The sequence below is a fragment of the Chroicocephalus ridibundus genome, chromosome 1, assembly GCF_963924245.1.
Source record: "Chroicocephalus ridibundus chromosome 1, bChrRid1.1, whole genome shotgun sequence".
NCBI classification, from domain to species: Eukaryota; Metazoa; Chordata; class Aves; order Charadriiformes; family Laridae; genus Chroicocephalus; species Chroicocephalus ridibundus.
Window position 1 is genome coordinate 61,876,794 of NC_086284.1, and position 18,537 is coordinate 61,895,330.

At 40.3% G+C, this 18,537-nt stretch overlaps 1 protein-coding gene across 2 annotated transcripts in view; it reads right to left on the bottom strand.

Annotated features, from left to right (window-relative positions):
• Positions 1-469: 469 nt before the first annotated feature.
• NALCN (sodium leak channel, non-selective) overlaps positions 470-18,537 on the bottom strand; it is a 239,167-nt gene continuing 221,099 nt past the window's right edge. For both annotated transcript variants that reach the window (XM_063337103.1, XM_063337098.1), the window contains 11 exons: positions 17,482-17,601; positions 15,901-15,969; positions 13,908-14,056; positions 13,131-13,224; positions 12,240-12,372; positions 11,557-11,672; positions 9,158-9,315; positions 8,335-8,485; positions 5,217-5,366; positions 4,452-4,569; positions 470-2,724 (listed from right to left, as the gene is read on the bottom strand). In XM_063337103.1, the coding sequence (XP_063193173.1) occupies positions 2,531-2,724; positions 4,452-4,569; positions 5,217-5,366; positions 8,335-8,485; positions 9,158-9,315; positions 11,557-11,672; positions 12,240-12,372; positions 13,131-13,224; positions 13,908-14,056; positions 15,901-15,969; positions 17,482-17,601 (1,452 nt within the window). In that variant the 3' untranslated portion in view covers positions 470-2,530. The remainder of the gene's footprint in view (positions 2,725-4,451; positions 4,570-5,216; positions 5,367-8,334; positions 8,486-9,157; positions 9,316-11,556; positions 11,673-12,239; positions 12,373-13,130; positions 13,225-13,907; positions 14,057-15,900; positions 15,970-17,481; positions 17,602-18,537) is intronic.

The window sequence follows — 18,537 nt, forward strand, 5'->3', positions numbered from 1 at the left end:
AACTCCATTTCACTTCCTATACCTGCAAAAGTAAAATGGGGGAATAAACGGTTGAGTACTGCTTTCTAATGGTCCAGGAATCTCCAGTGTTTTGGAAGATATTGGAAGGCAGCCTATGAAAGCATTATGACTTTTCCACCACAGATTTCCCCGATACCCACATGTGCATGCGCATATTCACATCCAGGCTCTAAAGCAAACAAAGAAAGTGGGTTAAATAAGAAGAAATAACGAACATTCCTATTTAGTCCCATTTTTTGAATGAGACCCCTTGTGGCAGTACTGCTGAGGTCGGTTGCTGGCCTCACCGAAGGCTCTCCAATTAGAAGAGTTTGAAAGCATCTCTTTAAATAATCCTGTACAGACCACACACCTAGCCACTATGCAGCATTATCACAGATAAGCCAGATATAGTGGATGCAGTTAGAATGAAAACCAGAGGAAGGAATATTGCTTAAAGCAACTCACTTTTATTGACAGAGTACTGTAAGGCAAGGAAAAAATGTTTGCCAGATTTTTTAAAAAGAAGACTTGCAGCAAGAATGATTCAGAAAGACCTGCGGTTCAATATATTATTTAACTTTCAAAGATATTATCTTTTATAAATCCAATATTTATCTTTTTGTCATATATACAAAAGCTCAACTTAACCAAGCACAAAACAGAACACGAAATAATGGATTTGCATATGAAGTTTTGTTGATGGTTCATAATCCAGTAAACACGAGAATGCACATGTTCTGTTAGTATAGAGTTACAGTTGACTAGATTTAAACATAAATATACCCCAAAACAGATAAAGAAACCACAAAATACAGATGTGTTCAATATGACTATTTCCAAAAAAAATCCAAACCATGTTCAACCATACACAGCGAACAAAACACTGATAGATGCCAAGAAAACTGTATTTTATGGCCAAAACTAATTTTGCATTTATGGTGAAGGCATCTGTGAAAACAATGCTGTATTCTGACCACTCTACATTAATATTTTGGCCAGAAAACATTGCAAAGAACTGGCTTTTGTCTGCTTTTCAAAGGATATATTTTTAAAGTGGTGATGTACATTAACTGTGAGACTCTTAAAAGATCTCACGTCAGGCCATGTTAGAGCAACCTATCATTTCCATAGGAAACAATGGTAACGGAAAGGTCCCAGCTATGCTAAAAAACCCAGCGAGGGGCCGAGCAACAAAATCTGCAACCTCTTAGCTCTTCCTGGAGGGAAGGGCACAATTTTACCCCACATTTTTAGACAGCGTTAAATTCTGAAACTAACAAACTCTGCTGCTTTTTGTGGCTTTTCTTCTCTACCTCCGTCCCTGTATAGCGTTGGCCTTTCACTGGAAAAAACTTTTATGAAAGGGGTAGCTGCTTTTTCACCAGCGATAACGTAGCACTATTGGCGCTTCATAAAAAAAAAAAAAAAAAAAAGCTAACAGGTCAAAATATGATGCATCGGGATAAAAGGGGCAAAGGTACTTACCCACGGTACAGTGCCATGCCTTAGCTCTGCAGGGCTGTAGCATGGGTAGTAACACGGGTAAGCTAAATTCACTTCTACCTATACAGGCAAAACTGAACCGTATTTTAAAAGCCATACAATACTACTCTGTAATTAGAATCCCCAACATGCTTATTTTTATCACACAGACAAGAAGAAAGTTATCTTATGACTACACAATGAAATGGGACCCAATCAACAGGAGAATAATGACACCATACATATATGTAACCAGTATATTCTGAAAATGAAGCATAAATCATGTTTTTCACACGGAGGTCTTTTGCTAGATGCCTAAATGCACAGTTTTCATGTCTTTTTTTTTTTTTTTTCAATTTTCTCTATGAAAATCAAGCTCTTTGCATAATTAATCAAAACCCTAATATATTTACATTTTAAAAGCCAATCTTTCACCTTCTGATTTTAAAGTGAGTTATACTGTATCTTGCATATTTAAAAAAAAGGTCCAGAAAAAGCTTAGATTTGTAATTTAGAATCTGTACTTCGTAAAAATACTTCCCTTGAACATGAAGTCAGTGCTGACCTCTTCAGGTCATTTGTGAATAATAAAATCTTTCTAAAGAAATCTTACTAAATAAGAACTGAGGGAAAACACAAAAAGAAGAAATACATTACCCCTGTATTGTAAAGTGTTGCCACTTTAAAGTATGGTATAGGTTGAAGAAAAACATGGAGTTGTGTGTATCAAAATACATTTTCATTATATAGCTACAGAACATATGAAATCTTTCAACGCTCTGTCTGCTAAAGGCAATATAGCCTCTCTGGCTTTGTTAGTACTGCTATTGTATACAGGTTTCTTAAAGTACAGTTAGTACCTACAGCGGTAAATTCTAACATATGAGTGTGTGCTATGCTTCATATAGCAGAAGGATAAGCATTTGAAAAAATTTATGATATTGATTTTAAAGAAATCATACATCACACAGCGTCTTAAATTCTAAACATAGAAAATTAGATTGTACTTGAAGTGGTTGGTGTTGCAGTATGACTTAAATTTTTGTCAGATATCAAGAAGGTCCTCTCCACTCTCATCACTCTCCACAGTTAATTGTCTTGTCCACCATTTCTTGACTTCTGATCCACAAGAAGCAGCATCCGACATGGGATTCATTTTGCATACAACAGATTTCATAGTTGAACGTCCACCAAAGTGGAAGTTGACCGAAGACTCTGAACGGCTTATTGGTTTTTGGGCTACGAAATTAAACAGAAAGTCCTGTATTAGGGCAGATCTGCTTCTTGAACATTTTTGCGTAGAATTGAGCTATACAGAACTAGCTGGACTGGGTCAGCTTTAAACTGATTTAGTGGAGAAAGAGTAAGGCTCTGTTCTAATGTTTTTTTTTTTTCAGCTCCAGCTGTTCACCCCACTCCCACTAATCTGCTGGTAGAATAGTTTAACTGAGCAGTGCCTCACTGCCTTCTGCTGGGATAGCTGATGCAATAGGTCTCTTCTTACCTGGCTAATTGCGAGCTAAATGGTTTAAGCTGACCTGCTGGCAAAATGGTGAAAGTGATAAGTGCCAGCAAAAGGAAGGGGAAAGTGCATTTAGAGTTGGCAGCTACACCCAGAAAGTGATATTTAACTATGAACTAGGGGTGGAAGCCAGTACAAGGTGCTGGTGTGGCTTTAGGAAAGCACTAAAATACATGCCTAAGTATATGAAAACCACAATTGACCTTAATGATGCTATTCATGATCTTAAATACATGTCTTTGTTGGAGTGGGGGCAGAGGGCTTATCATCTGCCAGGCTGTACTGTGCATGGAGGTGATCTTCCTTTTCTGAGACTGTCCACTGAGGAACATTGAAGAGTGACATGGCCAAGGTCACTGCGAAGAAAGGAAACCCCAAACTCATCATTCTCACTTGAAAAACCTATCCAGTTGGCTACAATAGTGCGATTCCTCCTTAGCACGCTCCTTCTTTTACTCTTTCTCTCTGTTCCCACAAAATGTTCATCTTCGCTGCTCAGTGACTTGTAAGTGGAAAGCATGAATCAAAAGCTCTCTATTAAGCTGTCCTGTTTCTTGGACAAGTACCCTGGTCACAAAAGTAGGGTTAACGGTACTCATAGCATGACCACCTATTCTAATTCCACCTAGATATGATTAGGGCCTGAACATTGGCAGCCTTTGAAGGCAGCGCTCTGACTCGGAAAAGGACTGACTGATGGCAGCTGAAAGCCAGTTTGATGTGCTGACACCTAACCTGCTGGTCACGAGGCAGCAGAGGTCAATATGCACTTTAAGAGAGAATATTTCGGGTGGTGGAGAGTGCTCTTGAGACTCAATAAGGCCTCAGACCGTACTGTGTACCTCTCCCACCCTCCTGTAAGGCGCAATCTTGCCTTCCTTTTCTAGCAGATGGTAGTTACTAGAGTAAATTGAGGATGTTTCCTGTTTGTGAGAAAACAAACGGGAAACTGATTGTATATTTGTCTAGTTCCTGGCTGAAGGGAAGATATAAAAAAGTATCATTATGGTTTAAAGTATAAATCATACACCTGGTATGTTTAGGCAAGAAAAGGCACTCAGAAGTTACTACTCTTGTCAGGAAAAGCATTCATTTTCAATGTGTTTTATATGATAAAAGAGAACTCTAAATGCACAAAATGCTACCCAAACATACAGGATGGTACAGCCCCCAATCCAAAGATCCTGAGTAAATGTATGAAAGAGTAAAAAGCCCCAACAACCTGCACATGGCAATGCTTGAGTCCATCTTCTGAACTTTCAGAAATGAGAGGAAGGGGAGAGATTGCTTTATTTCAGTATGCATGAGGGTAGAAAAACCCTGATGTGGGTGCAAGCAGCAGGCAGAAGGTAGAACTGTGAATCAGGAAGCCTCTCATGACCTTGTTATTGTACAGCAGTGATTTGGCATGTGGGGACTATAGTGACACACATTTTTCACTTACCTGATGTCAAACACCATTGCCCAATTTTCCGCTGAGGTTTTCCAGTGTCTGCAGAGTCTTGTCGATAGCCACCTCTGTCAGAAAGCGTTGGGCTAAGGAGCTGCTGCTGGCTACTTGTCTGAACAGAGGAAAAAAGAGTTTCAGTCAGTTCCCCATTGCATGGAGATAATCCTAATAAGGGTTAACTTTCTATTCTATTTCCACACTTTATACATGAATGCAAACAAAATATACTGCCATTTGTTAAGGCAGCATGGTTTCTATTCCTTACTGCCCCAGTAACTACTATTAATAGAAAAAATAAAAGGCCATTTAGGCTCAATTCCATTATACATTCCCATTGAAAGGTACAAAATTGTTCTTAGTCTTCTACAGCGGAGTCCTTACGTTGTACCTTCTTCATTCCCTATCCTGGAAGAGCCCAGGACTCCTACTCACAGGACCTAGCATGCCCAATATTATCACTCTTGGTGTAAAAACTAGTTCAGAATGCTCGGACAGGAAAACTTCCAAGTCCCTGAACCTGTACGCAGCTCACGCTAGAGCTGAAAGTTGGTGCTGCCAGAGTCGTACAGCTGAGTTTGCCCTTTATGGTGCTAGCAAGACAGCTAACTAAGCTGGAGAATTACTGCCTTAGACCACCTTGCCTTTACATCTGAAGGCAACGAATGAAGTTTTAAAATGATGTTTAAAAAAGAACAAATAAGAAACATGGGAGTTTTCTGAATTTGTTCTGAGTAGCTGATAGTCTTTGGGTTAACATACCTCTGGCTGTGCACTGTTATCCTGATTAATAGCATTCATATCTTCACTCGGCTGTGTTGTCTCAATGCTGGGAGGATTCAGAAATCGGCTCAACTCCTGCTGTTGACTCTCCCGTAGACTATGGATAATGCTGCACGACTGCTGTTGTTTCTGTCAAGGTACAATGTGTGACAACAAAAATGTTCTCGTTGGTGTATCACAGTATTTGATTATTTTTTTTAAAGCCTTCTAAACATTTAACCAAACAGTGAGTGCCAGATGTGGATACCAGGTGCATCGATAAAGCTACATGTATTAGATGGTTGCTATTTAAATAAAATGATTTCCAGCATATGTCTAACCTTTATGTAGGAAATAGAGGATGAAACTTATAAACTGTATTAAGGGGCAGGCAGTTTGCTCATCTGTTGGTTTAAACCTAGAGTTTAAAAACATGTAAAGTTTTGAATTTATGAGTTAAAAGTTCTTGCAAAGAAAAAGAAACAAGGAAATTGGTAGAGATTCACTAAGAATTCCATGAAGGCAATGAAAAAAATCTGATTTCTTTCGTGGATGTTGGAACAGTCTGTCAATAAGACTGAATAAAACAGTAGTGGAAACCTTGGGACTGAGTATAGATTTACAGTACAAATAGAAAAACAAAACCACTACCATTATGAACTTACAATCTAATTTGCTTTTAAATTAAAATAAACAGCCCTTAGGAAGGGTTTCACTTTCCTGGGTAGTTTTCACTTGCTGCCTCTAGAGAGACTTAGAGACTAACAAGAGAATTTGAAAATATATATTAACTTCCATAATTACATTCAGTTTATAAAAGGTTCATATAATGTGAAACGATCTGAACCATGTTATTAGAGTGAAATGAATAGCATATTTACTTTAACATAGTGTAATTCAATATCATAATGAAATGAACAACAGAGTTGAACAAACCCAGAACTGAGAGCTGAGATTAAATTTACTGCCGTGGTTATTACAGAGATGAGATCAGAATGAAACTATCTATCTGAATATGCCTTGAACATTGATGTTTCAGCTGGAATGTACATTACATTCAAATTGTCCAGTTATGTTTTTTAATAAATTTACAAACAGAAAAAGCCAGATTCCATGATCACAGGTCTCTATGGAAACCCCTCCCCACCTCCAAGAAGTAAGTTTTTATAAAAACAAAAAAATCATAGAATCATAAAATAGTTTGGATTAGAAGGGACCTTTAAAGGTCATCTAGTCCAATCCCCCTGCAATGAGCAGGGACACCTTCAACCAGATCAGGTCGCTCAGAGCCCCGTCCAACCTGACCTTGAATGTTTCCAGGGATGGGGCATCCACCACCTCTCTGGGCAACCTGCTCCAGTGTCTCACCACCCTCATTGTAAAAAATTTCTTCCTTATGCTGAGGCTCAATCTACCCTCTTTTAGTTTAAAACCATTACCTCTTGTCCTATTACAAGAGGCCCTGCTTAAAACTTTATCCCCATCTTTCTTATAAGCTCCCTTTAAGTACTGAAAAGCCACAATCGGGTCTTCCTGGAGCCTTCTCTTCTCCAGGCTGAACAACCACAACTCTCTCAGCCTGTCTTCATAGCAGAGGTTCTCCAGCCCTCTGATCATCTTTGTGGCCCTCCTCTGGACCCGCTCCAACAGGTCCATGTCTTTCCTGTGCCGAGGGCCCCAGAGCTGGACGCAGTACTCCAGGTGGGGTCTCACCAGAGCAGAGTAGAGGGGCAGAATCACGTCCCTCGACCTGCTGGCCACGCTGCTTTTGATGCAGCCCAGGATACATACAGTTGTCTTTCTGGGCTGTGAGCACACGCTGTCGGCTCCTGTCTGGCTTTTCATCCACCAGTACCTCCAAGTCCTTCTCCTCAGGGCTGCTCTCAATCCATTCATCCCCCAGCCTGTATTTATACTGGGGGTTGCCCCGACCCATGTGCAGGACCCTGCACTTGGCCTTGTTGAACCTCGTGAGGTTCACACGGGCCCACTTCTCAAGCTTTTCCATATATGCATCAAAATATATACCAAAATATAGAAATAAAAATATGCTTGTCAATATATTCATCGAAAGCACCCAGCCTTTCAGTAACTGAAAAATCAGTCACCAACACAACCAGGCTGTGACTTTTTATATAAAGGATGAGTTGGTTTTAGAAGAAAGAAGAGAATAACTGTAAAACTATAATTTTCATCCGAGGCAAACTTCGATGAGCGTGTATTGCAGCTATCTCGAGAAAAGGCAAAAATGTTTCAGACAATCAGAAGCACTGCGTAAACAGAATACAGAAGCGTTGGCTAGGTCTATACTAGTAAATTAAATAGATTGGGATTTCCTGCAGAGCTGAAGCCAGTCCAGAACTTGCATGATCTGTCTAATCTCTCCTCTACCACACCAGACGGCTTCAACCACCGCCTGCTGGGAGCGATCTCCACCCTCACCCATGCCTGGAGGGCAGTGGTGCTCCTACGACAGTGGTCTGGGGGACCGCACGGCAGTGGTCTGGGAGAGTATGAGCACAGGCCAAAACTGTGCTGAGGAACAGGCTAATGAGTATGGCTGACACCATCCCAGTCCTGAGCCAGTACCTTGGCCCTCCTTAATTGTGTGCCATGGTTCATATATCTGATTTGCATGTACACATTGCTAAGTTGCACACACAGAGTTACTGTAATGGCTCATTCAAATGATGTATTTGGATATGGATTCCATATCTGCTGGTGACTGATCATGGTATCTTCTGCCAGCAGAGGCAAGGAAATTATACAATTACATTCTGTGAGGAAGGATTAGTCTATGAGGTTTCATCAAATTACATTGTTTTTTCTTTATTCCTTTGACTTTGGTTTTCTGCACGTGCATCTTCCTGCTGTACTGAAAAGACAGATAAATTTTTGGCAGGAAGACAGTTTTTGCCTTCAAAAGATGCTTATTTTTGTAGCGCTTTCAATTGAGCTGTAACATACTTTTTTTTGCTGAGTTAGCAACTGCTACATACTTCTTCACATAAATATAATCGTGATTCCAGAGTAAATGAAACACAGTGACAGCAAATTCCAGCATTGTTGAGCAGTACAATTTCTGCAACCATTTAGATCCTGGTTTAGCTTGACTTACTGCTCTGATTCGCTTTAAGCACTTCTTCAGCCACATGCGTATGGTCTGTTTGGCCACCTCCTCTTCTATGGTATATTCCAGTTGTTCCCTAGCAAGCAGCTCTTCCAGTTGAAGACTTTTTCTGATATCAACAGACCTATATGAAAGCATGCTAGAAGAAACACAGTTTTGTTTTTTGTTTTTGTTTTTGTTTTTTTTTTTTAAATGCTGGTTACCTTACATTTTAATTTAGAAAATCAAAGGTCATATTTAAGACCCTAGTGCAGAAACACGTAATTCAGCTGTGTGCAATAAATTCGCATTTGAAGGTAAAAAATGCTGAGATGATTCCAGAAGAGACTTGTGCTCAAAACAAATGAAAACCTGATCACCTACATCTAGCTATCCAATACACATGAGCTGCTGAACTGTAAGCAACTAGGGCATTTGTGGGATTTTTCCCCACTCTAAGTGTTTATGTTTGGATAACGTTCCCGTTTCTATTTTATTTCTAGTCAGATTCACCATCATGTTGCTACATGAGTGGGGACAACAATTCATTGCTTGGGATACAAGAACAACATGTGACTCCTGTTTATGACAAACTGTCTCCAATGAAAATGTTAAAATTACTTAGATCTGATTCCCTAGGACCTGTATTTTCCATCACTGATATTTTTTCAGAATAAAAAGGGAAAATTAGTTTTTGTATTACATTTAAAATGGCAGTGCCTCCATGGCTACCAGTCCTGCCTTTTCCCAAGCCTAATGAATACCTGTTAGCCTGGAGAGAAATACAGGCCATTATACCCATTCTGAAAATTTAGAGAAAATGTCAGGGTACCTGAGCACGTCATGGAAAGTGACATCACCACCATTATGGAGCCGTTCCATTTCGTAGCACATGTGCTTGAACAGCAGCTTGTCCTTGTCAAGATCCACCTCCAGCCTGCCCCGCAGAAGCCTCAGCAGAAATTTCACTCGGAAGGTAGGGATTACTCCCTGGGTAAAATTGCATAATAGATGGTAAATTATTACTGTGACCTAACAACCGACTCAGACTCTCGATCAGTGAGAGAAACACTACGTCATGTCAAACCCTGGCCTATTTAAGTCACTGTGAATACATTACTGAAAAATATTCACATGCAGCCAGCTCTTCAGCACATTCATGGCAGGCTTTGCTGTTATTCCACTGATGTACAATGAGAATCTGTGCTGATCATTTTGTCAGAAATGTTCAAAATTGAGAATTATATGTCCAAAGAGATACCTTTGAAAAACTGAAATTAAACCACAATTTAAACATGCACAGCCAGGCCTATACCTGGCTGTAAACCTCTCCCCTTGCATGTGCGCCTTTGGACAGGAGAATGTTGGGAGTTACTGGCTTTTCAAAGGTCTTCCGCTCTAGGAGTCAACCTAGCATGTTATACACTCTTTGTGATAACAGTTCTGATCTGCTGTTAGAAAATTAGGACTGAAAGTATTTCCCTCTGAAACTGTGGTATCCGTACTCTTTAAATATTTTGTTCTGCTAAATGAGCCTGAATGGAACTATTTTTGCTGTACTGTGTTTTTCTGCATCAGAGAGAGACTGACAGTGCTGGGCACAAAGGATTCAGATCTCCACTTCCATCAGGACAGACTGTGGCTTCCATCTCCAGCACAGCCATGTGCCAACTACAAGCAATGAACTTCTTTCACCATAATGTTGTTCATATTCAAATCTTAGTGATGTCATGAATCATTCAGATGATGATTTAACTTGTGTGGGCATTTGAACAGCTCAGTCTCCCAGATGCTCTTCTCATCCCAGAATCAGAATGGTTGAGGCTGGAAGGGATGTCTGGAGGTCACCTTGTCCGACTCTGCTTAAGCAGGGCCTCATAAAGCCTGTTACTCAGGACTATGTCCAGGTGGCTTCTGAATATCTCCAAGGATGTTGGCTCCACAACCTCCCTGGGTACCTGTGCCAGTGCTCAGTCACCCTCACAGTTAAAAAAGTGTTTTCTGATGTTCAGAGGGAACCTCCCATATTTCAGTTTGTGCCCATTGGCTCTGGTCCTGTCACCGGGCACTACTGAAAACAGCCTGGTGCCATCCTCTTTGCACCTCCCTTCAAGTATTTATATACATTGATGAGGTCCCCCTGAGCCTTCTCCAGGCTGAACAGTCTCACCTCTCTCAGCCTCTCCTCACAGAAGACATACTCTAGGCTCGTCAATATCTTTGTGTCCCTTTGCTGGGCTCTCTCCAGTACGTCTATGTCTCTGTTGTACAGAGGAACCCAGAACTGGACCCAACACCCCAGGTATGGCTTCACCAGTACTGAGTAGAGGGGAAGGATCTGCTCCCTTGGCCTGCTGGCAATACTCTGCCTAATGCACCCTAGGATACCATTAGCCCTCTTTGCCGCTAGGGCACATTGCTGGCTACTGGTGTCCACCAGGACTCCCAGGTTCTTTCCTGTCAAGCTGCTTTTCAGCTGGTCAGCCCCCAGCATATACTGGTGCCTGGGGTTGTCTTGCACTCCCCAGGTGCAGAACTTTGCACTTCCCCTCGTTAAATCACATGAGGTTCCTCTCATCCCATTTCTCCAGCCTGTTTAGGTCCCTCTGGATGGCAGCATGTTCCTCTGCCGCATCACCCACTCCTCCCAGTTTCGTGTCTGCCTCATCATCCAGATCATTAATGAAGATGTTGAACAGTATTGGGCCCACTATTGATCCCTGGGGTACACCACTAGTTACTGGCCCCCAGTAGACTCCGTGCTGCTGATCATCACTTTCTGGGCCTGGCCACTCAACCAGTGTTCAGTCCACCTCATCATCTTCTCATCCAGCCCCTACTTCATCAACTTCTCTATGGGGAGCTCACGGGAGTCAGTGATGAAATCTCAGCAAAACCCTTCTGAAGATCAGGCACATAAATGGATGTGAGTCTGTAGACTTCCAAAGGAACAAGTCTCACGGAGCTGGGAGGAAAGATGCTGTTGTATTTATCCTATGAATATCTACATATGTTTTTAAATCTACTGTTTTAAGTACTTCACAGTAGTAAAGAATATGAGTTAGTGTTTGAAGGGCCATGAACAATATTAGATCATGCTCACTGAACTTTCACAACCTGAACAGTAACCTCTCAGTGAGTTTTGTCAGCATACTTTATTTTGCCCATACATTTTTTTCAAGGAAAACTACGGATTTACTGGATTTCTGTGCTCATTATCAAGTTTCTTACCTCTCTTTTGTCATCAACCATGTTCCATATAATTTGAAAATGCCTAAGATCATTGTAACTTAAAAGTTGGTCTTCTTCGGTTGAATAAAACAACGAGAAATTCTCCACAATGATAGCTGAAAACCACAAAACCAAAATACGCTATAAAGAAAGCCTGTAGTTACATTCCAACTGGTTCATCTCTATAATCAACAATGAATTTTAAAAGAATATGAATTCTGTTGTGCAAACTTCACACTAATAAATGCCTGTATGTTCAGATGAGGATTTTGAATAGGTAATATTCTGTCATGCTATATCATTATTCACTGTGCTCACTTTTTAAAAGCTCTATCTTAAATGCTGGTGAGATACCTAATCTAACATCTTCTAAAATCAATTAGGAGAATTCCAATGATGTTGGAAAAATGTTAACTGGAAGAAGGAAAGGTCAGTAAATAGTAGTCCTTAGGGTAACTATAGTCTACAAACACAACACATCTCTTTGTTCAAAAAGCTTTCATTCCCAAACTTTCTGTGTTTTAGCATACTACACGCCAGAGAAGTATCAAACACATCGTATGCATTTATGGCAACAGTGAAGGTACAAGGTAACCTCATACCTGAATAGCGCAACACACTCAAATCTAACATACTACTTGCCAAGATGGACGTTTTTGTTATTGATGTGTATTTTCACTTACCAACAAGCAAATTTAGCATGATGTACGCAATGATGACATAAAATGAACAGAAATACATAAGAGCACCAGCGTAATTTCCACAGTCTGTTTTCCAGTAGGTGCTGTTATCTGGTGTACAAAACGGAGGCTGAACCTTCAAAACAAAAGAAAACAAAGTCAATCAATCATAAAAAGAGATTCTTATTTTCTCTGCAATCAATACAATACTTATGACTATCATTTTTTTTAAAGCTTCACAATTAGGAAATAATGCTGTAGGCATTACTGTGGGCAGTTTTTTGTTGTTCCTCTAGCAGTCAGAAATCAGAAAACAGAGAGTATGACAAAAAAAGGCCTCGCCGTGGACCTCCCTACCACATACAAGGCACATTGTGCATTATGCCACTATAAAGAAACAACTTGGTGCACTGAAATGTGGTGGTTTTCAAAACACTTCCCTGCCCATTAATGTTAAAAAGGAAGGGAATATGATTTTTGTCACAATGGAGAACACAGACAGAAGGGTACTTAGGCAAAATAAAATGATTCCAGGACAAATTTTGAGGTCAATAAGCCTACTATTCCCAGGGAATGAGCCGAAGTACAGGCATTAAAGACAAACTTAACCTGAAAAGTCACCTCGCCACAGTCAAACAGTGGAAAAGTGAGTTACTTCTGATTTTGAAAACATCTTTTTATTTTTGTTAGCCCCATGAAATATGACATTGTGTGTGTGTGATTGGAACTGCAATTTGTGTGTCATGTTCTGAGGTTTAGCGAACATTATATCTCTTGAAAAGGCAAAGGCAATCACAACATTCCTTGTACAAAGCTAAGATACTGGAAACACTTTGAGATGCAAGGCTGTCTCCTGTTTCTTGCCTACTTTATCTCTGGCAGTATTGTATTTACCATGCAGTCGTGCATAATTTTGTTCCAGTCTTCTCCAGTAACTATTCTGAAGAGTACAGTAATAGCCTTGCCAGCTGATGAAAAATTTGCATGTCTGTTTTAAAGGATAAGAGAGAGAGAGAGATCATTTCATGTCCCAGAATTAAAACATTGGCAAGAAAAAATGCAAATAGTTTCCATTTTCTACTGTTCTACTATTTTAAACTGAAAATAGGTACAGTATTATTTGAATGAGCTTGCTGAATTATTTATTACACGATTTAAGATATAATAACTGAATGTTAGCTCAGACACAGTTCTGAGTATTTTGGCTCATTTTATCAAAGAGCCAAAGCAGACTCAGGGCCAGATCCTATCTCCTGTCTCCATTCTCTTCCCGTAGTTTGATGATGTTATTTATTGGGAAATCTCCAGTTAACAGCCAGTTCACAGAACTGGCCCCTCTCTATCAGCCTGGCCTATGGCTCCTGTTCCTGGGTGATGCCGACAAGGCGCAGCAGGTAGGCTGTGTTTCAGCAGCTAGTGCAGTGCTAGCTTTGAAGCTGGCATAATGAAGAAGAGCTCCCAGTCTGCTCTGGGCTGGATCGGCTGCCATTTGGCCCAACGCGCAAGGACTGGCAAGATGGCTCAGTGCTTCCTATCAGAAATTCTGATTAGAGCTCTTCAGCTAGACCTGGGGACTTCTCTGGTTTTTACTGTGGATAAACTTCTCTCTAGCAGAACATGATTTTTTTGGACTGTTTCAATAACATCCTCATGAGGTAGTACATACTGTACCTGTTAATGTTCTCTCCATATTTCACTGTACCAAATAAAACCACTCCAGCGAAAGCATAACAAAGAAGCAGTAAGAACATTCCCACTATGATGAAGAAACTCTTGTACATGCTGACGACCACGGTAAGGAGCAGCATTTTTAGTGTCACCTGGAAGGACAGAGAAAAAGGAATCCATGACACCATCCATGAAAGCAGAGATAAAAGGGAAAAAGACTGATTGCATTTGGCATTTTGACAACAAATTCTTTACACATATACGTTAATGCATGAGCCCAGTGAAATGGTACATTATGAATCTGATTGGAACTGTACATTTCGTGTCTTCCTTTGAAATTTAGTGTGCTTTTTACTTGTTAAAGAGATCAGCACATCCGCCTAATTTACAAGGTCAAGATACTGCTCCTCAAAGATTACACATGCGAAAACACAGTGTAGGATAACATGGCAGTAATACAGCATAAACTTAACTATAATATTCTAGGATCAGTAAACTCCAGAAGTATGAAAATTAGCATTGTAAGTGCAGTAGACTACTTTGGACTACTACCAGTGATGCTGTTAGGTAGAGATCACAGATACTGCAGCCTAGTTAAAGCAATGGGCTGATGTCCAGAGAAGGGGACTTCCTTAAGATCAGCACAGCTTGATTCAACTAGTTAATTTCTCACACAAGTTGGCCAAAGAGCTTAAGGGAGCATAATTTTAGAAATTACATAGGCAGTAGTAGGCCTAAGTAATAGATACTACTTTCCCATGCATGCGTATTTCACTCTTGATAAAGTAAATGCATGCATACATATTACTCTTGATAATATTATTGCCCTAGATTGCCTTAACATCCTTCACCACTTTGGATGCTATGGAAAATTCTCTTGAATGGGACTGAGAGTAGCAGTTTCCTTCAGAATCATGCCAAACTGGTAACTCATGCTGACTTTTAGCCATCACATTGCATAACAAGAGATAAATTACTGAAACTGATGCACCTCCTAACATGAAAGCACAAATGAGTAGGTTAACACCTTGAAAAAACTTTAGAATCAATCAGAGAGCTTTGAAGGCAATCATTTGGCCTATTTGCTTAGGAGAAGCAAGGATTTTTCATTTGACTTCTAAGGATCTACAGGCTCTGTGTAGTTTGATTGAAGGAAAACTTTTTATCTTTACTGAACAAACCCTCTGACTTACTGTTCTTAACCCCAGCAACCCAGTACAGCAGTCTTTTTATCACATTTACTTTAATATGTCATACTTCAAAGAAAATGTTTGGATAGTCTAAAAAGTTCTACAGCAAGAGAATGCAGAGCCTCACCACTTGTTAAAAAAATGTGTTTGTTCTCTGCCTATGCTTATTCTGCCAGCCTACTCTCAATTACACCAGAGCAAATCCAAACACAAAAGAAATGTAAACTTTAGAAGTGACTTGCTTTGTCGCCATCTCAGTGTTTCCAGAAGAATATCTTGGGCCAATATTTTTTAAAATTGAACATAAATGCTTTACTGTGACAAGACATACATTGTAGAGACCCAAGACGCAGACCTGCACTCTGGAGGAAGAAACTTGTGTAAGAGAGCACTCTCCTAACAAGATGACTGCATCCACCACCACCCCACTAGTCTTGCAGAGAAAATAAATAAATAGCACGCACATCACTCCACACTGAAACGGCAAAGACTGAGGGCAGCACAACGTATGTTCAGAGTTTTAGAGAGCATTTTTTAAAAACTGTGTGGTATTGCAGTTGCACTTTTTAAAAAAAAATAAAAAATGCATCTTTTCCAGTATCCATAATACAGTGCTATTATACAATGTACCTAAAATCCTGACATTTTAAAGACAGAGTATAAAATGGGAGACAGCTGCTTGAAGTCTCCTTTTTTTTGGCATATAAAATGGAGCCTTACAGAACGTGCACTAGAGATGCATAGCAACTAGTCCTTTAATCTATAGAACAGCACTGCAATGGTTGTAGTTCCTAATTTATACTTACGTGCTTCCCACAAATTGAGAAAAACCTGAAGACAATTACGCATGCCCCCATCATGTATGTGTACGCATTCTGGAACAGAAACACAGAAGACTTAATACATTGTCCCCCTGGTATCTCGGGGAAAGATCAGGATAATTGGTCTTTTAATAATGTAGGGCAGTTGCCATATGAAATAAGAGAAATCATATAACAGTAGCACCAATATTTCATTAACAGTAGAGCAGTAAGAAAATAACAGAAGATGCTCTACCACTTCAAAAACACTAACCAAACTTCCCCATACACCAAACCAAAAAAACCTTCAATCATCTATTAGCTGGGCTGTAGCTATGTCCAGTGGCCCAAGCCTACTTGTCTGGGCAGCTGCTGGCTTACAGGAACTCAAGACTTTCCAAGCTACGCAGCAGCAGGGAGCAAGCTGTGGATGTCAGGGCAAAATGGCTAGCCAGACAAGGTTTTCCTCCGAACAGAGCCTGGGTCAGACAAGAGAGAAACCCCCAGCCATTTTAGGGTGGTGACTTTCACAACTTGTGATTGGTGACAAGCATCAACTATCCCTTCTCCTTCCCTCATAAGTAAGTGAACCAGGGGTGTAACCAACGATAAAAAACCAGGATGAGATGAAGGGAGAGCTGATTTCCTCCCCTCTCCTTCATGCTTTCTTGGATTAAACACAGCTTCTTAACCAAAACCAGTGGTCCAGAATCACTGCTGGGTTTGGGACAGATTTTACTGTTCAGCAATTTTGAACCTATGCCTTCTTCCAATCCACTGTTCCCATCTGGATTTTGTGCATTATCTCTTTCTTCCTTGCTGCTCATGAGACTGCTGTTGGCAAGAGCCCTCAACCTCTTCAGGTTCCTTCCTTTCCTCACACACATCCCTCCCAAAGATTTCATTTTTTTACCACATTTAGAGACTCACAGAATCATAGAATCATAGAATTGCTGAGGTTGGAAGGGACCTTTAAGATCATCAAGTCCAACCTTTAACCTACCCTGACAAAAGCCACTTCTAAACCATGTCCCTAAGTGCCCCATCTACCCTTTTTTTAAACACCTCCAGGGATGGTGAATCCACCACCTCCCTGGGCAGCCTATTCCAATGTTTAATAACCCTTTCAGTGAAAAAATGCTTCCTAATATCCAATCTAAACCTCCCCTGACATAACTTGAACCCGTTTCCTCTCGTCCTGTCACTTGTCACCAGGGAGAAGAGGTCAGCCCCCATCTCTCTACACCCTCCTTTCAGGTAGTTGTAGAGGGTGATAAGGTCTCCCCTCAGCCTCCTCTTCTCCAGGCTACACAACCCCAGGTCCCTCAGTCATTCTTCATACGGTTTGTCCTCCAGACCCCTCACCAGCTTTGTAGCCCTCCATCTCATATCAGATAACTTTTGTAATTCATCATTGCCCAAGACAAGGATTCCTTCTTCTTAGCATCAAGCTTAATTTGTTTCAGCAATATTTCAGCCTTATTAAACTCCCAAGATTTTATCTGGATGTGTAGCACGGATTCTACTGCTGGTGCTTAGCAGATAAAATCAAGTTTAATCATTGAAATTGTGTTTTGTGAATCTTACCAGTAAGGCAAAATGAAGTATCACCCATATAACTCCAAGAGACGTCACCAAGAGATCGTAACGATTTCTTCTGCTTTGCCAGAAGCCAGAAGGTGACATGGCAATAATCTTCATTGTGACCTATGGATAAAAACAATTTCTCAGCTGTACTGAATAAATGGTTATTTCTTACTATAAAAACCTCTAAAAAGTTTGATTGAGGTCATCTTATCATCTTGTTTTCAAACAACCAATGGCAGGTTTCGTGTCAGCTAAGTGTTCCCATGTGGACAAGTTAGGTTGCTAGACTAGGTGGATCACATAAGCTTCCCTTAGATGGAGGAAAGCTGGTACTTGTGGAAGACCACAGATGACTTGAGACGAGGGGATGAACGGTATTCTTGAAGAGTCTCTCTCCAACAAGTATTGAAGGAGTGCAGCTGACTACCTTAGACTGAATCCTTAATGTGTAGATTGCTGATGTGAATGTGGGCTTAAGATTTCTAATAGTTAAGCAAGTTATGAAGCTAGGAAATTATCATATCAATAATATGTAGCTAAAAGAGGTAGTAGTATCCTATCTAGCTAGCTGTCCATAAGCAGGCTAAAATCACATGAGCACATTTGAACTCAAGAATATAATTGTGTTCTGTAGCTCCCATATTTCAAATTAATTAAAAAGCATTCCTATATTGCAAGTATTTCTTGCTTTAAGGAACAAACTGTACTCAGCACCATCTGTACTCAGCAGCATATAAGTGAAGAAAGCTAAGAACAGTAAAGGCAGTACATTTTACAATTTTCCTGGTAAAAAACAACAGCCAAAGTGCTTGACATTTCCACTACGGGTAATAGGAGTGCAGGCAGGAAGCTTAAGAATAGATACTGATAAGAAACAGTGACAACAGCTAACAGATATCGAGGTGGGGTGATGCACGTAGAGAGAACACCGGAGAGTTTCTCATACACAATTTGTATATCAAACCTCAAAGCAAGTCAAGTGGTACTATATAAAGGCATTCATTATATGATTTTTTTTCTACCCCATCTTGCAACACTGTCATTTAGTAGTATTCT